At 50.4% G+C, this 23,073-nt stretch overlaps 1 protein-coding gene across 1 annotated transcript in view; it reads left to right on the top strand.

The window, feature by feature from the left end:
• Positions 1-23,073, top strand: part of SPAG17 (sperm associated antigen 17) — a 1,802,643-nt gene that overhangs the window by 1,551,232 nt on the left and 228,338 nt on the right. Inside the window, exons 42-43 of the mRNA XM_085620708.1 lie at positions 1,736-1,789; positions 6,955-7,057. Of these exons, the coding sequence (XP_085476834.1) occupies positions 1,736-1,789; positions 6,955-7,057 (157 nt within the window). The remainder of the gene's footprint in view (positions 1-1,735; positions 1,790-6,954; positions 7,058-23,073) is intronic.

The raw sequence follows: 23,073 nt of genomic DNA, 5'->3' as shown, positions 1-23,073 counted from the left end.
ATTTTAACATCTGATCATATTACTGAGAGCCTAAATGTTTTCTGTTATGCATTGTACCTATTTGGTTTCAGCTTTGTGTCTTACATGATTGCAAAGACCTTCATTAGTGTATGTAGGACAGCTGTGAACCTTTACGAGCAACTTATGTTATGCAATGTACTGGGCTCAGATGCTGGGAAACTGATCTTGTCGAGTAGACCAGTAAGATTTCTCTTCTCTTCACTGGATGATGAGGGTCCAGTCTTTGACAGCATCTCAGAAAGTCAATTTATATGCTTCAACAGTAAAAAGATCTGGACAGATTCAAGTGGCCCTTCTGTTGAGTTGCTGGCAAAGGACAGAGTCTTCCTTTTACTCATGCATCTATCATCACAACCAAAGGCAACTCTTACTTGAAGAGTGATCTGTTTGGTAATCTGTTTAGTGACTTTCTTTCTCACCACAAAGACAACATAGGGACAAGTTTCTGTTACAAAACCAGCCTTCTAAAATACACTGTGGGGCATATATACTGTAGAAGTGACGGAGAGCGGCTTTAGCCTCCTTGGCTTAACAGCGCTCCTCCACTTCTGAAACGCAGGGCTGCACTGTATTTACAAGAATACGGTACAGCCCTGTGTTTCCCCCTGCGCTGGCACAAAATTGGCTGCCTAGCGCCAACACAGGCAGCCTTGCACCTGTGCAAGGTTGCCTGCATTGTAGGGGAAGATTGATTATGTGCAGGAAGGTGCAAGTTTGAGCTTAAGGCAGCACACATAGAAGTTGCAAAACATCATTTTTTAAATGATTGTTTATGTGCAAGAAGGGACACCTTCCTTCACATAAACAATCAATGACATTTTTCACAACGCAGCACACATGGAAACAGCAAAAACAAGAAGAAATTAAACATTTCTCCTAGTTGTGCACGGGTAAGACCAGGTTTTCCCTGGTCTTTATTCTGGCGCTGCCCCATATTTACGCCACCCTTGCAAATATAGGGCAGCGTTAAAATCAATGGGTGTTGCACACAACACACATTGCCCTCCCCTTTCGACCTAAGTATGGCGTGAAAGAGTGCCTTATTTACAAGGCAGCGTTAAGCCACATTGAGTGGCTTAACGCTGCCTTGTAAATAAGGTGAAGCCCCTATCGCTACCACAACTTCGTGAAATGTGACGTTGTGGTGGCGATTAGTGTGCTTTCAACAACTTCAACTTGAAAGTTGGCCTGTGTACACATGCTTACCCGACATTTTGCCACCTGTGGCGGTCCCTGTGGCAGTTGCCCCACTGCAGCCGTATGTAAGAGCGGGGGGGACTGCTGCCCCCAAAACTCATGCTGCCCAGGGCAGACCGCACCTCCCCACGCTACGCCACTGATGCTTACTATGCAGCCAAATGTAGCGCTTTTCCTGGCTGAGTTTGAGTGACATCCTTCAATATCTAACGTATAATTGAATTTTGCGATAAAGTCTATACTTTTGGGCATTCATCTGATATAAATTCCCTTTCTTCTCATTTAAGCATATTTGGTTCTGTGTTGTGACTATTTTTGAAACGCTTTGTGTGCATCTGTGAGTGTCCGTGTGTTTGTGACTGTGTCTTTGTCCATCCTTCTGTGCATGTATGGCCAGTAGGTGATACAAGCCCTGTGCTGGCATTAGTGTCTGCTTTCATCTGCATATTTTTAGTTTATAGAGCTGTATACTTATGGACATGCTGTTGATGTCTCTCTCTTCTTTCTTCATATGCAGTCAGGAAGCAGTCATGCAGGTTTCGCTCTGGCAAGGAAAGTTAGAGCAGGAAAGGTAATCCAATATTTAGAAAGAAAGGTTTGTGTGTGGCTGTTCACGTTCGTCCCATGTAGGCTGTTCATTAATAAACAAAAAAGACTACTTTCACAAACAACTAAAGAATGTGTGGGGTGCAGCAGCTGGGAGGCGCTTCCATGGCTAGTGTCTGTCAGCCGGCTAAAAAGGAAACCCTACTCCTGCCCAGGGAGTGGCTCCACTCAACTCAAGGAGTTGCAAAGCTCTGCAGAAAGGGATAGATGCATCACTTTATTGCACAGCATAGAGACGGCTGCTGCAGGGACGGGTGGTTGATTTTCCACAAAATGAGATGTGGGTACCTTTAAGAGACAAAGTTCAACAGAGTATATTGGTGGTCTGCTGCAAAGATCAGCAGAGTATATTGGTGGTCTGCTACAAAGATCAGCAGAGTATATTGGTGGTCTGCTACAAAGATCAGAGAGTATATTGGTGGTCTGCTACAAGGATCAGCAGAGTATATTGGTGGTCTGCTACAAGTATCAGCAGAGTATATTGGTGGTCTGCTACAAGTATCAGCGGAGTATATTGGTGGTCTGCTACAAGGATCAGCAGAGTATATTGGTGGTCTGCTACAAGGATCAGCAGAGTATATTGGTGGTCTGCTACAAGGATCAGCAAAGTATATTGGTGGTCTGCTACAAGGATCAGCAGAGTATATTGGTGGTCTGCTACACAGATCAGCAGAGTATATTGGTGGTCTGCTACAAGGATCAGCGGAGTATATTGGTGGTCTGCTACAAAGATAAGCGGAGTATATTGCTGGTCTGCTACAAAGATATGCGGAGTATATTGGTGGTCTGCTACAAGTATCAGCGGAGTATATTGGTGGTCTGCTACAAGGATCAGCAGAGTATATTGGTGGTCTGCTACAAGGATCAGCAGAGTATATTGGTGGTCTGCTACAAGGATCAGCAGAGTATATTGGTGGTCTGCTACAAGGATTAGCAGAGTATATTGGTGGTCTGCTACCAGTATCAGCGGAGTATATTGGTGGTCTGCTACAAGGATTGGCAGAGTATATTGGTGGTCTGCTACCAGTATGAGTGGAGCATATTGGTGGTCTGCTACAAGGATCAGCAGAGTATATTGGTGGTCGGCTACAAGGATTAGCAGAGTATATTGGTGGTCTGCTACCAGTATCAGCGGAGTATATTGGTGGTCTGCTACAAAGATCAGCAGAGTATATTGGTGGTCTGCTACAAGGATTAGCAGAGTATATTGGTTGTCTGCTACAAAGATCAGCGAGTATATTGGTGGTCTGCTACAAAGATCAGCGGAGTATATTGGTGGTCTGCTACAAGGATTAGCAGAGTATATTGGAAGTCTGCTACAAGGATCAGCGGAGCATATTGGTGGTCTGCTACAAGGATCAGCAGAGTATATTGGTGGTCTCCTACAAGGATCAGCAGAGTATATTGGTGGTCTGCTACAAGGATTAGCAGAGTATATTGGTGGTCTGCTACAAGGATCAGCAGAGTATATTGGTGGTCTGCTACAAGGATCAGCAGAGTATATTGGTGGTCTGCTACAAAGATCAAAGAGTATATTGGTGGTCTGCTACAAAGATCAGCAGTGTATATTGGTGGTCTGCTACAAGGATCAGCAGAGTATATTGGTGGTCTGCTACAAAGATCAGCAGAGTATATTGGTGGTCTGCTATAAAGATCAGAGAGTATATTGGTGGTCTGCTACAAGGATCAGCAGAGTATATTGGTGGTCTGCTACAAGGATCAGCAGAGTATATTGGTGGTCTGCTACAAAGATCATCAGAGTATATTGGTGATCTGCTACAAAGATCAGCAGAGTATATTGGTGGTCTGCTACAAGGATCAGCAGAGTATATTGGTGGTCTGCTACAAGGATCAGCAGAGTATATTGGTGGTCTGCTACAAAGATCAGAGAGTATATTGGTGGTCTGCAACAAGGATCAGCAGAGTTTATTGGTGGTCTGCTACAAGGATCAGCAGAGTATATTGGTGGTCTGCTACAAGGATCAGAAGAGTATATTGGTGGTCTGCTACAAGGATTAGCAGAGTATATTGGTGGTCTGCTACAAGGATTAGCAGAGTATATTGGTGGTCTGCTACAAAGATCAGCAGAGTATATTGGTGGTCTGCTACAAGTATCAACGGAGTATATTGGTGGTCTGTTACAAAGATCAGAGAGTATATTGGTGGTCTGCTACAAGGATCAGCAGAGTATATTGGTGGTCTGCTACAAGGATCAGCAGAGTATATTGGTGGTCTGCCACAAATATCAGCGGAGTATATTGGTGGTCTGCTACAAGTATCAGCAGAATATATTGGTGGTCTGCTACAAGGATCAGCGGAGCATATTGGTGGTCTGCTACAAGGATCAGCAGGGTATATTGGTGGTCTGCTACAAAGATCAGCAGAGTATATTGGTGGTCTGCTACAAAGATCAGAGAGTATATTGGTGGTCTGCTACAAGGATCAGCAGAGTATATTGGTGGTCTGCTACAAGTATCAGCAGAGTATATTGGTGGTCTGCTACAAGTATCAGCGGAGTATATTGGTGGTCTGCTACAAGGATCAGCAGAGTATATTGGTGGTCTGCTACAAGGATCAGCAAAGTATATTGGTGGTCTGCTACAAGGATCAGCAGAGTATATTGGTGGTCTGCTACACAGATCAGCAGAGTATATTGGTGGTCTGCTACAAGGATCAGCGGAGTATATTGGTGGTCTGCTACAAAGATAAGCGGAGTATATTGCTGGTCTGCTACAAAGATATGCGGAGTATATTGGTGGTCTGCTACAAGTATCAGCGGAGTATATTGGTGGTCTGCTACAAGGATCAGCAGAGTATATTGGTGGTCTGCTACAAGGATCAGCAGAGTATATTAGTGGTCTGCTACAAGGATCAGCAGAGTATATTGGTGGTCTGCTACAAGGATTAGCAGAGTATATTGGTGGTCTGCTACCAGTATCAGCGGAGTATATTGGTGGTCTGCTACAAGGATTGGCAGAGTATATTGGTGGTCTGCTACCAGTATGAGCGGAGCATATTGGTGGTCTGCTACAAGGATCAGCAGAGTATATTGGTGGTCGGCTACAAGGATTAGCAGAGTATATTGGTGGTCTGCTACCAGTATCAGCGGAGTATATTGGTGGTCTGCTACAAAGATCAGCAGAGTATATTGGTGGTCTGCTACAAGGATTAGCAGAGTATATTGGTTGTCTGCTACAAAGATCAGCGAGTATATTGGTGGTCTGCTACAAAGATCAGCGGAGTATATTGGTGGTCTGCTACAAGGATTAGCAGAGTATATTGGTTGTCTGCTACAAGGATCAGCGGAGCATATTGGTGGTCTGCTACAAGGATCAGCAGAGTATATTGGTGGTCTCCTACAAGGATCAGCAGAGTATATTGGTGGTCTGCTACAAGGATTTGCAGAGTATATTGGTGGTCTGCTACAAGGATCAGCAGAGTATATTGGTGGTCTGCTACAAGGATCAGCAGAGTATATTGGTGGTCTGCTACAAAGATCAAAGAGTATATTGGTGGTCTGCTACAAAGATCAGCAGTGTATATTGGTGGTCTGCTACAAGGATCAGCAGAGTATATTGGTGGTCTGCTACAAAGATCAGCAGAGTATATTGGTGGTCTGCTATAAAGATCATAGAGTATATTGGTGGTCTGCTACAAGGATCAGCAGAGTATATTGGTGGTCTGCTACAAGGATCAGCAGAGTATATTGGTGGTCTGCTACAAAGATCATCAGAGTATATTGGTGATCTGCTACAAAGATCAGCAGAGTATATTGGTGGTCTGCTACAAGGATCAGCAGAGTATATTGGTGGTCTGCTACAAGGATCAGCAGAGTATATTGGTGGTCTGCTACAAAGATCAGAGAGTATATTGGTGGTCTGCAACAAGGATCAGCAGAGTTTATTGGTGGTCTGCTACAAGGATCAGCAGAGTATATTGGTGGTCTGCTACAAGGATCAGCAGAGTATATTGGTGGTCTGCTACAAGGATCAGAAGAGTATATTGGTGGTCTGCTACAAGGATTAGCAGAGTATATTGGTGGTCTGCTACAAGGATTAGCAGAGTATATTGGTGGTCTGCTACAAAGATCAGCGGAGTATATTGGTGGTCTGCTACAAGTATCAACGGAGTATATTGGTGGTCTGTTACAAAGATCAGAGAGTATATTGGTGGTCTGCTACAAGGATCAGCAGAGTATATTGGTGGTCTGCTACAAGGATCAGCAGAGTATATTGGTGGTCTGCTACAAGGATCAGCAGAGTATATTGGTGGTCTGCCACAAATATCAGCGGAGTATATTGGTGGTCTGCTACAAGTATCAGCAGAATATATTGGTGGTCTGCTACAAGGATCAGCGGAGCATATTGGTGGTCTGCTACAAGGATCAGCAGAGTATATTGGTGGTCTGCTACAAAGATCAGAGAGTATATTGGTGGTCTGCTACAAATATCAGCGGAGTATATTGGTGGTCTGCTACAAAGATCAGCAGAGTATATTGGTGGTCTGCAACAAATATCAGCGGAGTAATTGGTGGTATGCTACAAAGATCAGCAGAGTATATTGGTGGTCTGCTACAAAGATCAACAGAGTATATTGGTGGTCTGCCACAAGGATTAGCAAGGTATATTGGTAGTCTGCTACAAAGATCAGAGAGTATATTGGTGGTCTGCTGCAAAGATCAGAGAGTATATTGGTGGTCTGCTACAAAGATCAGTAGAGTATATTGGTGGTCTGCTAGAAGGATCTGCAGAGTATATCTGCTCTTTTAATGGCAAGATGAGTCCTCGATCGAGGTGCTCCTTGAAGGGTACAAGTGCACTAGTAAAGCGGTGTAGACCCACACTTTTCAAACACGCCTTCACTTTTCCTTTCGGTGCCTAGACACTAGATGTTGTCAGGGCCACACAGCTAGCAGTTCTAGTCATTGAGGCAGTAGGGTTGAAATAAGTGGGTACTCTGATGATCAAGTAAAAACCAAAAGGTAGATTCCATGAAAGGTGGGATTTTGTAAAACTATGGAACTTGCTCAAAAACAGAGATTGCAGGATATGTGCTCTGGACGCATCCCTTTGCTTACATACCGCATAGGGTCACTTCTGATGTTCTGTTTCTGTTGTCTACTGATTGCAGGAGAGAGATCCAAGATGCAAAGGATCAACTCCTGGCGATAAAGAAGCAACTTGTACCTCCTTACTTCAAGTCTAAGTTGGGGATGGCCTTCCTGCTGTCACAGGTGAGAAGCATCACAAACCTTGTTACTTCAAGTCTCAGGTGGGGATGGGCCCTACCTGCAGTCACAGGTGAGAAACATCACAAACCTCCTTACTCAAAACTTAGGGGGGGGGGAGTGTGAGAAGGTGGCCTGATATACGTTGTCCACTAATTCTAGTGGGCACCTTGCACCAGTCCAAATGACCCTTATTGATGATTAGGTTTAAGACAACCTTTATTAAAAGCTATCCTAGTGTTAGTTATGGAGAACAGCCTTCAGGCTAAGTCTTGAAGGAATGTAAAGCAGCTTGTTTTACCAGTCTATAATCTTTTGAATGATCAAATGAAATGACAACCAAACCAGGTATATATTCAAAATATATGTATTTAAGATAAAACACACCCGCTAGTCTCTTTATGAGACTGGAGTTCGAAGTACTTTGTGTACAAGTTAGCAATTATCAGTAATAGCACAAATACACTTTTGGGCCCTAGGGGCGTACCAAACCATATACCAAAAAAGTTGTATAAGAACCACGACTGGAATAGACACAAGGCCTAGAGCCTGTAGAATCGCTGGGACCCCAAGGAACCACCCGAGGTAGTGACACAGGGGACCCACGGGGACTGTATGCAGTGTGGAAGTGTAGCTTCTATGGGCAATGTCGCAGTTGGAAATTTAAAGGTTAGGGACCCTTAGACACTGTGGGAAATCCAAGGGGTTCCAAGGTCTACCAAGTAGGTAACCAACCCCTTTCTGCTCAACAATTGTATGGGGGCCACTCCATTTGTCCTGGAGGGCTGCTGGAGCCACAGGCTCCAGTGCAAGAGTATATCCCATCTTCGCCTAACCTTTTCTGGGAGTCCTTTAATCATGCCCTTTAAGGTTTTGTTGAACCTTTCAACTAAACCATTGCATTGTGGGTGATAGGGTGTGGTGAACTTGTAGTTCACTCCACACTCCTTCCACATAGCAGTCAAGTAACTAGACATGAAGTCTGCATCCCTGTCAGATACTACCTCCTTAGGAAAGCCTACTGTTGAGAATACACTCAAGAGAGCTCTTGCCACCACAGGTGCTGTGGTGGTCCTTAGGGAAATTGCCTCTGGGTACCTGATGGCACGATCCACCACCACCAGTATAAATCTGTGCCCAGATGCTGTTTGAGGATTAATGGGACCAACAATGTCAATCCCAACCCTCTCAAACGGAACCCCCACCACAGGTAGTGGTATCAGGGGGGCCTTTGTGGTTCCCTCTGCCTTGCCACTGGCTTGGCAGGTAACACAGGAGCGACAAAACTCCTTAGTGTCTTCAGACATGTGGGGCCAGTGAAAGTGAGGGACAATTCTGTCCCAAGTCTTGTTCTGGCCCAGGTGTCCTGCTAGGGGAAAATCTTGGGCTAGTGTCAATAGGAAGCCCCTAAACTTCAGAGGTATAAACAACCTCCTGGATGTACCAGGCTTGGGGTCTCTACTCTCTGAGTAAAGGAGTCCATCATCCCAATAAACTTTATGGGTGCCACTAGCATTCCCAGCAGCCTCATCAGCAGCTTGCTTTCTGAGGGGTTCAAGAGAGGGGCAGGTTTTCTGCTCCTGGCTCAGATCAGACCTGGAAGGGCCCCCATGTCTCCAAGAACTCAACCTGGTCAGGTTCAAGCTCCTCTGGGACAGTTCCTTCTTCAGGCTCAAGATCATCTCCCTGAAGAGACTGATCAGTTTCCTGAGACAGGTGGGAAGGCTCTGCTTTAACCCTACTGCTCCTCCTCTTGTGAGGCACCTTGTCCATTATTCCAGAATCCAGGGCCTGTCCAGCTTTTGACATTTTAGCCTGTGACCTAGTCACAGCAAAGACATGTGCAGGTATCCCTAACATTTCTGCATGAGTCCTGAGTTCCACTTCAGCCCAAGCTGAAGTTTCCAGATCATTGCCAAGCAAGCATTGTACTGGTAGGTCCTCACTTACCACAACCTTCTTAAGGCCAGTTACCCCTTCCCAGGAGAAGTTAACAACTGCCAGAGAATGGTCTGTTCTGACATTGCCAGCATTGGTCACTTGGCACATTTCACCAAGTATAATCTGCGCAGGATCCACAAGATCTTTTGTCACCATTGTGACATTTGCTCCTGTGTCCCTGAATGCCCAAGCTTCTACTCCATTAATTAAAGGCTGCTGTCTGTATTTGCCCAGGTTACTGGGGCTCACAAAGGGGGACATATCCATGCCCCCATCACTGATAAGCACAGCCTGAGTTGGTACTCTGACTAGGCCAGAGTCCATCTCAGAAACCAGGGTCAACCCTACTACACCCTTATTCTGTGTATTTCCACCACCAATTGTAGCTGCACTAGGGGGAACAGGTGCCTTAGGGGCATTGGTGGTGGTTGGAGTATTTTCTTTAGGCTTGGTGCAGTTACTAGTCCAGTGAGTTTTCTGCTTACAGATTTTGCACCAGGGCTTCTTTTGGCCTTTTCCCTTTCCTGGCTGAGAACCACCCCATGAAGAACATTTTTGGGGCCCTTGTGAAGACTTCTGGTCTTTACCCTTGTCCCCATCCTTATCAGAGTTTTTAGAATCTTGCTTCTTAGGGTCACCACCTTGGTTCTGTACTTTCTGCTTCACCCTGGTTCTGACCCATTTGTCTGCCTTCTTTCCCAATTCTTGGGGAGAGGTCAGATCAGAGTCTACCAGGTACTGGTGCAACACCTGATTTTGACAGTTATTAAGAATCTGCTCCCTCATTATCAGATTATACAATCCTTTAAAGTCACACACTTTACTGCCCAATAACCAACCTTCCAGAGCCTTAGCAGCACCGTCAACAAGGTCAACCCAGTCCTGATTCTGTGCCTTTTGGGTATCTCTGAACTTTAACCTGTATTGTTCAGTGGTTAGGCCAAACCCATCTATCAGAGCACTTTTCAAGACTTTGTAATCATCAGCATCCTCTTCTCTTACAGTGAGGAGCTTGTCTCTAACTTTGTCTGCAAAGGAGAGCCATAAGATTGCTGCCCACTGACCTTGAGGGACCTTCTGTACTTTACAGGCCCTCTCCAAGGCAGTTATCCATTTGTGGATGTCATCCCCACTCTGGTAGGAAGGGACAATCTTACATAGGTTTCTATGGTCATAAGACCTCTCCCTATCTCTAGGGAAATTGCTGCCACCAAAGGACTCTAGTCCCTCCTTTTTAGTAGCTCTGTAGAGCTCCAGGGCTTCCCTATCTAAGGCCATCTGCTAATTTCTGAGGTTGAACTTGTCTTGCTCATACTCCAGCAGTCTCTCTCTCCTCTCCTGGGAGGTTTCCCTCCCTCTGTGAGAAGAAACAGAGGTTCCAATAGAGGAGTTAGACTGAATAGATCCCCTTGACAGAGATCTATCCCTTCTAGCCCTATGTTCATGCCTACCAGGAGGAATGAAGAAAGTGGCATTATTGTCATCATCCTCATCCTGGTGGTCTGTGTCCACCAGAGTCTGGTCATTGTCACCAGTCTGGTCAGCATAAGAGTTAGGGTCAGGGGAGTTTTCACCTCTGGACCTAGTCTCAAGTGCTGCCCCACCCACACTGTTTCCATCTACAGGCCCACTAGGACTTGTGATATCATCCAGTTTCAGTATCTCTATAAGATGCTGAGTGGATGGACTTTTGCCTGTCTTCAGCTTCCTAATGGTGCATAAGGCCCTACGTCTAGTAAAGGAGAGATCCTCATACTTGTAGGGAAGGAGCTCACTGGTCCCTGGTAGGGAATCAGTGGGTCCTGGCTGGTTAGACATTACTAATGTGGTGTGGTGTACTGCACTACCTACACTAGTGTGGCCTACTAAACTCTCTTGAGTTGTAGAAAGGGTGTGCTATCCCTTAACACACAACTCTAAGTTCAGTAGAACTTACTTTAGCTAAACTTGATATTATATGTACCTCAGGTACCTTTAGTGGTTTTCAGTTGATCAATTCAATTGAGATTATCTGGTAAAACAATAGCAAGCTGGAATCCCACCGCTGCCACCAATGTGAAAAGGTGGCCTGATATATGCTGTCCACTAGTTCTAGTGGGCACCTTGTATCAGTCCAAACAACCCGTAAGGTGATAGGTTAAAGACAACCTTATATGAAAGCTATCCTAGTGGTAGGTATGGAGAGCAGCCTTCAGGCTAAGTCTTGAAGGAATGTATAACAGCTTGTTTTACCAGTCTATAATCTTGTGAATGATCAAATGAAAAGACAACCACACCAGGTATATATACAAAATATATGTATTTAAGATAAATCACACCCCTCTAGTCTCTTTATGAGAATGGAGTTCAAAGTACTTCAGTTACAAATGTTTAAGCATCAGTAAAAGCACAAATACACGTTTGGGCCCTAGGGGCGTACCAAACCATATACTAAAATAGTGGTATAAGAACCATGACTGAAATAGGCAAGGTGCCTATTACCTCTAGAATCGCTGGGACCCCAAGGAACCACCCAAGGTAGGGACGTCGGGAAACCACGGGAGCCGTATGCAGTGTGGTCACACAACCGCAGGTTCCTATTACTTTCTATGGGGAATGTCGCGGTTGGAATTTTAAAGATTAGGGACACTTCAAATCGAACTAGGACCAAACCCTTTTGGACTTAGACAGTTCTAGGGCTAGCACCCTCGAGAGTACAGGAGTACTTGAGTTACCTCACCCAGGGAAGCCGGATGCATAGGTGTCTTTTGGTGTTGGGTAACGTCGTCGATTCCAATGGAAGCCTGCAAAGAACTGCTGCTGCCGAGAAGAGGAGAAGTGTCCGGAGAGATCCAAGCCTGGATCTAGGATGTAAGGAACCTGAAAGCAGAGGGGACAGAGTCTGGGTCACTTGCCAGTGACCTAGGGCAGGATGGACCAATGCCCACAGATATCGGGTGCTTCAGGTGAGTTGACGGGTGTCTTGACTCTTCAGCCACGAGGTTCAGGAGGTGTCGACGATGTCCACGAGCAGGATTCGAGCTGTCCCACAAAGTCTGTCGAGTGCTGTAGTATCGGCGACCAGGAAGGACCCAACAAGCCTTGGCAACGGCAAGTCTCAGGAAATCAGAGAAAGGACTGCGCTGCAGACCAGCAAGGTCTGATGGACTCACCCAGCAAGGGTAAGTAAGAGCAAGTCTGGAGAAACCAGAAAAGCACAAGTAGAAGTGGATTTGCCTTCGTGGGGACCTGCTAGCCAACGGGCTATGTAACTGTGTTGTACTTGTATAGCGCACTGTTACCCTAGGGTGTCCTGGCGCTTGTTGGAAAGGCGTCCGCCGGAAGGGGGTTCGAACACGTCTTGCCCACCCCTTTGACCCACCTCTCCCAAGTAAGCCGAACCAGGCGCGCACACCCTGAGCTGCACTGTGAACAGAGGGACACCACACGTATTCTTTGTAGGACGATAAGTTCTTTTATCGATGATTTCAGGGATCTTTATGACCCAAAAGGCAAATAGTACAGCAGTGGCACAACGTACCACAAATCAGTCGTGGGGAATGGGGGTAGCGGGACAGTCTTTCAAGATAGTGTCTCTGCGAAATACCCTGCGGAAGCTCACAATCCTCGAGCTGGAGGGTGTCGTGTCTCTGGGCGATCTCTTATCGAGTCGTCCTCAAGGGGAGCGCCGCGAGTCTCTCAGCAGGCACAGGTGGTCGGAGTTCAGGAGCCGCGATTCCGTCAGCAGGCTCAGATGGTTCAATGCTGGGGGCCGCGAGTCGCTCAGCAGGCCTAGGTGGTTCAGTGTTCGGGAGCCGCGACCTCGTCCGCAGGGCTCAGATGGTTCAATAGCAAGAGGCCGCGAGTCACTCAGCAGGCCCAGGTGACTTCAGCGTTCAGGAGCCGCGACAGCGTCAGCAGGCTCAGATGGTTCCAGGTCTTCTCTGTCCTTGTTCCTCCGGCACCCCTTGTTATACTCCGCTGGTTCTTTGAAGTCCGGAGTGCTCGCAGAGGGGGGACTGGGATGACGGAGGGGGTTCGGCGGGATTTCCTGCCGCTCACTTCTTTGGTCTTTTCAGGTGGGTCTGGGAGGGACCCCAGACGCTCGGTAGGGGAGGCGCCTGCTCCCCAGGGGCCTGGTGGCCGATTGAGTCCTCCCGGGGAAGGCGACCCGAGGTGTGACTGGGCTGGCGCCTCTGGGTCTGGCTCGAGGGTTCCCGCTCCCTCGGTTGGGCATGCGTGGTAGGGTGTTGAGTCTGTCAGGTCTCTGGCCGGCCCGTGGATCGGGGGTGGCTGGGGCGGCCGGAGTCGGGGATGTCGTGTCTTGAGGGTGGTTGCAGGTTGGCGGGATGATGGAGAGGGCAACGCCGTGAGGCCGGTCTCACACGCGTCCCCCCCAGCTGAAAGGCGTGGAGAACTACCCATCCACTGGGGGGTTCTCCTCGCCGAAGCGGAAGAACCGGGACAGGCCGTCGGCGTTGGCATGATCCGTCCCGGGGCGATGTTCGACAGTGAAATCCATCCCTTGGAGAGAGATGGACCATCGTAGTAGCTTGGGGTTCTCCCCCCTCATCCGCATTAGCCACTGCAAGGGCCGGTGGTCCGTCTGTACTCGAAAATGGGTTCCGAACAAGTAGGGCCGCAGTTTCTTGAGGGCCCAGACTACGGCAAAGGCCTCTCGCTCTATAGTGCTCCAACGCTGCTCTCTCGGCAGCAGCCTTCGGCTGATGAAGGCTATGGGCTGATCAATGCCCTTGTCGTCGAACTGCGAGAGCATGGCCCCGATGCCATGTTCGGTTGCATCGGTCTGGACCACGAACTCTCGGGAGTAGTCGGGGGCCTTGAGTACGGGAGCGGTGCACATGGCGGTTTTCAAGGCGTCGAACGCCTGCTGGCACTGGGGGGTCCACTGCACCTTCTGCGGAAGCTTTTTGGAGGTCAACTCTGTGAGGGGCCCTGCGATACTACCATAATTTTTAATGAACCTCCGGTAGTACCCCGTAAGGCCCAGGAAGGCCCGAACCTCTGTCTGCGTGGTGGGGAGCACCCAGGACTTGATGGCATCGATCTTCGGCTGGAGAGGGGCGACCTGGCCGCTGCCCACCTGATGCCCCAGGTAGACCACGGAGCCTTGTCCGAGCTGGCATTTGCTGGCTTTCACTGTCAGGCCCGCTTGGCGCAGGGCCATTAGTACTTGTCGGAGGTGCTGGAGATGCTCGTGCCATTGAGAGCTGAATATGGCGATGTCGTCAAGGTACGCTGCGCTGAACTCCTCGAGTCCGGCCAGGACCTTGTTCACCAACCGCTGGAACGTGGCTGGGGCGTTTTTCATCCCGAACGGCATGACCCTGAAGCGGTAGTGGCCATCTGGCGTGGAGAAGGCAGAGCGCTCTCTCGCCCCTTCCGTGAGAGCGATCTGCCAGTACCCGCAGGTCAGGTCGAAAGTGCTGAGGAACTGGGCGGCCCCCAGGCGGTCGATGAGCTCGTCAGCTCGGGGAATAGGGTGAGCGTCTGCGCGGGTGACCGCATTGAGCCCCCGATAGTCTACACAGAATCTTAGTTCGGGGGCGACCCCTGGGGAGGCAGCCTTCGGGACCAGAACCACCGGGCTGGCCCAGGGGCTGTCGGAGGGCTCGATGACCCCTAGGTTGAGCATTTTCTGTACCTCGGTCTTGATGCAGGTGCGGACCCGGTCAGGCACCCGGTAGGCTCGGTGTCTCACAGGCGGGCAGTCGCCGGTGTCTACGTCGTGGACACACCAGTCGGTCACCCTTGGAATGAGGGAGAAAAGGTCTGCGAATTGTCCGAGCAGCTGGCGGCAGTCGTCGGCCTGCTGGGGAGTGAGGGTGTCCGACAGTTTCACACCCTCCACGGAACCGTCCAGTTCTTTTGTGCACAGGAGATCGGGCAGGGGTTCAGTGTCCTCTTCTGCCCCCTCATCGGTGGCCAGTAGCAAACTCAGTTCTGTCCTTACGAAGTGGGGCTTGAGACGGTTTACGTGGAGGACCCGGAGGGGGTTCCGTGGGGATTGTACGTCGACCAGATACGTGACCTGGCTCTTCCGTTCGACCACCTTGAATGGACCAGTCCATTTGTCTTGTAGGGCGCAGGGTCTCACCGGAGCCATGACCCAAACCTGCTGGCCCGGCTGGAACTCGACCAAGGTTGCGTTCTGGTCATACCAGCGCTTCATTTCTTCTTGGCTGGCCTCGAGGTTAGCCTCTGCAAGTTCCCTAAACTTCCTCGTCTGGTTGCGGAGCGCCAGGATGTAGCGGAACACATCTGGGGGTGTCCCCCGGGGGCTTGTCTCCCAGCCCTCTTTGACCAGGCTTAGGGGCCCTCGAACGGGATGTCCGTACAGCAGTTCGAAGGGGCTGAACCCCAGAGACTTTTGGGGAACCTCCCGGTACGCGAACAGGAGGCAAGGGAGGAGGACGTCCCATTTCCGGCGCAGGGGTTCTTCGAGGCCCAGGATCATTCCCTTCAGAGTTCGGTTGAAGCGTTCCACCAGGCCGTTGCCCTGGGGGTGGTAGGGGGTCGTGAATTTATACGTGACTCCGCACTGCTGCCACAGGGACTTCATGTAGCGGGATATAAAGTTCGTGCCGCGATCACTCACAACCTCGCGGGGAAATCCGACCCGGGAGAAGATCCCCATGAGAGCCCGGCCCACCACGGGAGCCGTCACGGTGCGGAGGGGGATGGCCTCGGGGTAGCGGGTGGCATGGTCCACCAGTACTCGTGCTGCGCCTAGCTCGGCGGACTTTTGCTCGCTGTAGAGGAGGCCATTGTCCCAATAAACCCAATGGGTTCCGGTTTGATCACCGGCGACCTGGGCTTCGGCTTGTTGTCTAAGTCCCTCGAGGGAGGGGCAAGTGGTCTGTTCCTGGCAGAACTCTTCGCGGGAGGGCCCCCCTTCGCAGTGCCACTGGGCCAACTCGGGCAGTTCTTCGGGTTCCATCGGGGCCTCTGGGGCGGAAGGTTCCGGTCCTTCCCCTGGGTTAGTGTCTCCTACTTCCTCGGAAGGAGGGTTGTCAGCTTCTGGTAGGGGGTCCCTGTTCTCGGGGAAAGTGTTCGGTAAGAGGGCTTCACTGCCCTTGAGGGGGCCACTCGTGCGGTCATGGAGCGCGTGGTGGCGCAGACCCATTCCGGTAGGCCCATCATCTCTAGGTGGGCTCTTCGTTCTACCTGCCCCCACGGGGAATTTTCCAGGTCGTTGCCCAGGAGGCAGTCTACGGGCTGCGAGGTCCGGACCGCTACCTTCAGTTCTCCGGAGACCCCTCCCCACTCGAAGGGCACCAGGGCCATCTGGCAGAGGCTCTCAGAATTGTCGGAGGATACGACCGGACAGAGGGCCCCGGCTAGGATCTGGTCTTCGGAAATTAGGCTGCGGTGGACCGCGGTGACACTCGCCCCGGTGTCGCGAAGGCCCTCAACTCGGTGGCCGTTGATAGTCACCTGCTGTCGGTATTTCTCTGTGTTGGCGGGCAAGGGTGTCCCGGGGACCATTTCTCGATCCCCAAGGGAGACCAGGGCCATGGCCGCCGGTTCCCATTCCTCGGAGTCTTCCATTTCTTCCCCCAGAGCCACGGAGGCCATCTGCCGGGTCGTGGGGTTGGTCGTTGTGGTTCGCTGATACTGGGGACACTGGGGGTCATTGGCGTAGTGTCCGGGCTGCTGGCAGCGGAAGCAGGTGATCCTAGCTCGTGGACCTGGTCGTCCTGGGGCTCCGGTGCTGGCTGGAGACTGGGCCGAACCCGCCGCTGGTGGGCTGCTGGGGGGGCTGGTGGAGGACCCCCCGGCAAAGTCTCTTGGTCGGCCGTGGTTCCCTCCGCCCCTCTGGCGGGGGGGGACCCTGACTGTTGCGGCCGTAGTCCCCCACGGGGCCCCGGGTGGCCCGGGTGTTCACCCAACGATCGGCCTCAGCGGCCAGCTTCCGAGGGTCGGTGAGTTTACTGTCTAGGAGATGCTGGCGCAGTTCTATAAAGCAATTGGCCGCTAAATGTTCCCAGGCGATCAGATCGAACAGTTCTTCGAAGGTGGAGACCTTGCTGCCCTTGATCCACCCGTCCAGAGCTCGGCTGTAAAAGTTCACGTATTCGACCCACGTGGTGCCCGGTATCTTTTTGCAATCTCGGAACCGTTGTCGGTACATTTCGGGGGTGAGTCCGTACCGGCCCACGAGGGCTTCCTTCATGTGGCTGTAGGAGTTCATGACCGCGGAGGGCAGATCGAGCAGAGTGTCCCTTCCTTCGCTTAAGAACCGGCCCCATAGGCCAGCCCCCCAATCCTTCTGCGGGACTCGGTGAGAGGTCATGGCGACTTCGTAGGCTTTAAACCACTGCTGGATATCATCGTTCTTATAATACTCCTTGACCACATCCTTGGGGATGTGAACTTTGGTTTCCCCGGCGGGAGCGGGCTGGGGATTCCCGGGCGGCTGTGACTTTTCGTGTCTAGCCCGCCACTCAATTTCCTTCAGGCCGCGTTCATGTTCTAGCTGGAGTTTCTTTTCGTCGTGCTCCCTTTGGAGTCTCTTCTCTTCGAGTTCCCCTTGTAGCCGTAACTGCTCGACGGCTAACTTCTTCTCTGCCAGTTTTATCTCTCCCTCGATTTTTAGTTTTGCCAGTTCCAGTTCGTGGTTGCGGCTTCTCTCTCGGTCCGCTAGTTCCTCGGAGGACAGGTTCCCCTCTGGCCCGTTGTTTCTCGCCGGGGTGCTTGTTTGTTCATGGGTAGAGTCTCTTTCCGTTTGGGTCGGGGGCGCCCCCGTCTCGACCCAGGCTTTCAGTACTTTCTGGTAGTCTTCCTTTGTGCTCAGTCCGGTGGTAGCGATGCCAAGGTCTTTGCAAAACTGTTTTAGTTCTCTATGCGTGTAATAGTCCAATTGATCTTCTCGGAACGGTGAGCTTATTTTGGTACCTGTGGCACCCAGGGAGGTTTCTCCTTCCATTTCTGTTTGGTAGTGCGTCAGTCGTTTACTGCACGCTCTCCTTCGGTGTCGGCTCGGATCCCGTCGTCTGCCACCAAATGTTGGAAAGGCGTCCGCCGGAAGGGGGTTCGAACACGTCTTGCCCACCCCTTTGACCCACCTCTCCCAAGTAAGCCGAACCAGGCGCGCACACCCTGAGCTGCACTGTGAACAGAGGGACACCACACGTATTCTTTGTAGGACGATAAGTTCTTTTATCGATGATTTCAGGGATCTTTATGACCCAAAAGGCAAATAGTACAGCAGTGGCACAACGTACCACAAATCAGTCGTGGGGAATGGGGGTAGCGGGACAGTCTTTCAAGATAGTGTCTCTGCGAAATACCCTGCGGAAGCTCACAATCCTCGAGCTGGAGGGTGTCGTGTCTCTGGGCGATCTCTTATCGAGTCGTCCTCAAGGGGAGCGCCGCGAGTCTCTCAGCAGGCACAGGTGGTCGGAGTTCAGGAGCCGCGATTCCGTCAGCAGGCTCAGATGGTTCAATGCTGGGGGCCGCGAGTCGCTCAGCAGGCCTAGGTGGTTCAGTGTTCGGGAGCCGCGACCTCGTCCGCATGGCTCAGATGGTTCAATAGCAAGAGGCCGCGAGTCACTCAGCAGGCCCAGGTGACTTCAGCGTTCAGGAGCCGCGACAGCGTCAGCAGGCTCAGATGGTTCCAGGTCTTCTCTGTCCTTGTTCCTCCGGCACCCCTTGTTATACTCCGCTGGTTCTTTGAAGTCCGGAGTGCTCGCAGAGGGGGGACTGGGATGACGGAGGGGGTTCGGCGGGATTTCCTGCCGCTCACTTCTTTGGTCTTTTCAGGTGGGTCTGGGAGGGACCCCAGACGCTCGGTAGGGGAGGCGCCTGCTCCCCAGGGGCCTGGTGGCCGATTGAGTCCTCCCGGGGAAGGCGACCCGAGGTGTGACTGGGCTGGCGCCTCTGGGTCTGGCTCGAGGGTTCCCGCTCCCTCGGTTGGGCATGCGTGGTAGGATGTTGAGTCTGTCAGGTCTCTGGCCGGCCCGTGGATCGGGGGTGGCTGGGGCGGCCGGAGTCGGGGATGTCGTGTCTTGAGGGTGGTTGCAGGTTGGTGGGATGATGGAGAGGGCAACGCCGTGAGGCCGGTCTCACAGCGCTGTACTCATACCGGTGTGGAACCCTTCCTGGCTTTTCCCTGTGAAATGTCCACTCCTGGGCATCCCCAAGGTGAAGCCAGGCATCCCAGCGCTGTTGGGGCCGTTGTGGAGATTAAGCAAGCTATTGCCCAGAGTTGCAGAGTGGGACCCATGATTAGAATAGGCACCGAGGCGAGAATTAACAGGTCCGAGGAAATTGAGCCCAAGACCCGCCGAGGCGGGAATTGAACCCTGGTCCCGGGCCAGACCTCTGCATCAGGGTCTGCCGCTCTAACCATTGAGCCACACTTCTCCACCTAGTGCTAGTGATCGCAAACGAGCCTCGAGCGGTCGCACTTGGAGCTGGCCCACGGGTCACTCGTGAAGTGGAGGCCAACAATCTTCGGTGCAGGAGGTGCTCAAGGCTGAGGCTACTTGGAGCCCAAAGCACAACTTCGAGGATGACCAGGAAGGTGCTGTTGCTGCAAAAGTTTACGGTGTCCAGGGATCACGGTTCCACGTTACCCACGATAGCCATGGGCCTCAGCTTTGCTGTGGACTCAGGGTAGCCTCAGTGAAGTCTGGAAATCTACCACTGGTGATGCAGAGACTTCGGTGTCTGGCGGGAGCTTCAGCAATGCAGACCAGTTGCTTCTTTGGTGCCTGCCAAGCAGGTGAGTCACTCCTTGACCCCAAGGGAGATTTCTTCCGTCTTCTAGCCGTGATAGAAAGTCAAAGGTCCAGGATATATGTTTCAGAGGTTCGTCCAGGGTAATCTAAAGTGCTAGGGACTGTGTTCCTATACTTATACTAAGTTTAGGGGATGGACTAACTCTAAGGCTCCAACTATGGGTGGGCCTGGGGTGGGCATGGTTACACCCCTTCCCCCTTGTCCAGTTTCGCACCAGAGCAGGGGCTGAGTGCCCCTGCAACCAGTTTGAACCGGGTTATGCACAGGGACACCTTGTGTGCCCCAGACAGTGTCTCAAAAGCATTCTCTGAATGCACCCACCCTGCCCCAATACACTTCTGCCTGTCTGGGGAGGTGGTTACACCTCCCTGTGACAGGAAACCTATTTTCCAGGCCTCCCCTGCCAGAGTTTCCCCCAGCAGCAGGAGGCCAGACCCGTGTCTGTGGCAGTGGCATCCATTTTATGATGTGAGATCAAAAAGGACTAGCCTATTTGTGAATTTACAAAGACTCAAGACTGTAAGGCAGGGTACAAACCATTTTGTTTGTTCATGAAGCCCTCACCCACCAACCTAGTTGGTGGCATGCTTCATCATGATGAATGATGAAGCATGCCACCAACTAGGTTGGTGGGTGAGGGCTTCATGAACAAACAAAATGGTTTGTACCCTGCCTTAGAGACTTGAGTCTATGTAAATTCACAAATAGGCTAGTCCTTTTTGATCTCACATATAAACCCCGGGGATACGGACTAGCTACCTAGTCCTCTCTCTCTCCTTTGATAGTGATATCCATTTTATGATGCCAGGGCTTTGAAAGGATTTAACCGGGTTAAGCCAGTGTGAACATGTCTCTCCCTCTAGAAGGGTGGAATGCAACCCCCGCCGCCAGGACTGGCGGGGGGGGGGGGGGGGGAGGGGTAGTATTCCAAAGCGTTTGACACCAAACACGACATGTTTTGATGCAGCCATTCCAAAGTTGGCATTTACAGCGAGGTTATAATGCACTTAAGAATATATGGTATGGCTGTATCACAGACCAGCCATAAGGAAGTATTTCCGAATGCTGCAGAGGGGCTCAGCTCATGCTTGGGCACCCTCTCACATAAAACCAAGCACTCTGCCTTCAGGATTGTCAAGACCTGCCATAGGAGTGGCTTATAGGTTTATATGTGTCTGTATAAGGTAGTGATATAGGTAGCCTATACCACAATAAGGGGTGCAAGCACACCCTTACCCAGGTTGTAGTAGCAGACCTGTGGTGTCATTTAGAGTGCTTCCCAGAGGTGGCATAATACATGCTGCAGCCCCTGGTAGGCCTCTGAGGTACCTGTGCCCTAGGTACATAGTATACCATATACTAGGGGCTTATAAGGCACTCCAGAATCCAAAATGTACATGGAAACCATTTTAGAGAGGAAGCAGCTAGGCTGTGGTCCTGATTAGCAGGGCCACAGCCAGACTAAAGTCGAAAAACAGTGAAACACCAGCAAAAAGTGGGGGTACCCATGTGAAGCAGATCCTACTCTCCTACACCATTTCTAACATTTCTTGGCCATTTTGAGTTTGAAGAAGTGGTCAGAGATGGCATCTTTTCTCCATCTCCTTTCATGTGGAGAGGATGTGGCCTAACGGCTAGAGCAGTTGACCTCGGAGCTGGGGAACCAAGTTCGAGTCTCAGCAGGGACGTTCAACATCCGGTGATTGTGGGCAAATCACTTAATCTTACCGTGTCTAACAAAATAAATGATTGTGTCCGTCTGTAATGCAACAGGTGCTCGTGTAAAGTGCTCTGATACCTTCGGTTGAGTTTGCGCTATATACACCTCCAAAAATAAAAAGTGCTGTTCACTTTCTTCGGCATCTTGTTGAGATCATCTTCATACCAGTTTGAAGTTAGCTTAGTCTTTTTCTGTTTCATGGTGTCGGGCCTAATTTGTCCATTATAGCAAGAATATACCGATCATATCAATCTAATAACTTGGCTGCATTGGCACCAAGCTCTGTTAATCGATTACTTGACTGGATCAGGGAGTCTAGGGTATTTCTGTCAATGTGTTTCAGGTTTCTAGAGTTTATCACACGGTGTAACACGTACAGGGAGCGTGGAAGTAAATACTTTGAAGAGAGTAAGAAGGTTATCTGACCATCCCATTTAAACATAGTGTGAGGCTTGAAGTACGCTCTTCCTAGCAAAGATCTAATCCACAGTGCCACCCTTTTTGTGAGTAGGAGAGATGCAATGTTGGAGCAGGGTATTCTGGTGGAAGGATCTGAGTGTAGACAAGTGGGTGTTATTTTCCTTTTCCCAATGTAGGGTGAGATCTCCCTGGAGACAAGAGTGACCTTTTCATCTCCCCTCAGAACCTCCCAAATGTGTGTCTATGGGTGATTGGCCACAGACATACATCGCCTGAAAACATTGTCTGGACATCCTTTTGTTCTGGATGTCTGCTGCATGCCGGAAATGCAATCCTACCGGTGCAAAGAGGCAACAAGTTCTAGGCCCTCTTACCCACATCCCTATATCGTCTCCCTCCCCCCTGGTCATTGGCTCTGTTTAAATTTATTTTACTTTTTACTCTTGAGCGCAATATTCCAGGTGATATTTTGCAATCACCTGTCTCTTGCTCTTATAACATACATACTATAGAGCATTCTCCTGGTTGCATGTAAAGCACTCCGCAGCCCCTCTAGGGTAGATCCATGCTTTATATATACACCCTGTAGAATAGAATGACTGTCCTAAACAGAAACTGTCAGTTTTATACCAGTTTCCATTGGTACGTTGGAAGTGTTGAGGCTTCAGTCACCCACACCCCTCTCTTCCTGACGGAATCTATAAATCTGCCCAAATGTGTGCCGTTAGAATTTTGAATGTCCACGGACTAAATTGGGCCCTGGAATGCTAAGCCTGTTAGGGACTGGGCTCTGCAGATGGAATTTGCCCTATAACACAAAAAGGGTTCCCGGATTGAGACAGTGAGGCCAGGCAAGGTCTGCACTTTCAGATCTCTCACCTGCACTAGGTTCTCTTTTTGTGGATGGTAACGGCCTTTCTCCATGTTAGTGTCCTCGCTCAGTGTTGTAGCTTTAAATTTTCTGAGATCTACGGAATTGTTTGAGTTTGGAAGGCCAGGTGTTCTTGAAAGCTGTGCCAGAGTTACAGAACTTACTCCAACTCAGCCTTGGTGCAAGCCATTCACTCTGCTGATCTTGCTGCTAGAACCGCATACATATTTAGTTTCTCTTCTCCCTCTATGGAGCATGTACGAAAGGCAGTGCCTATGAGTTACTATGAAACGAAACACAATGGTGAAGATGTTTAGTGAAACA

Source organism: Triturus cristatus, chromosome 8 (genome assembly GCF_964204655.1).
Source record: "Triturus cristatus chromosome 8, aTriCri1.1, whole genome shotgun sequence".
NCBI lineage: Eukaryota > Metazoa > Chordata > Amphibia > Caudata > Salamandridae > Triturus > Triturus cristatus.
The sequence above is the reverse complement of the archived record's forward strand: the minus strand, read 5'-3'. Positions and strand labels throughout refer to the sequence as shown.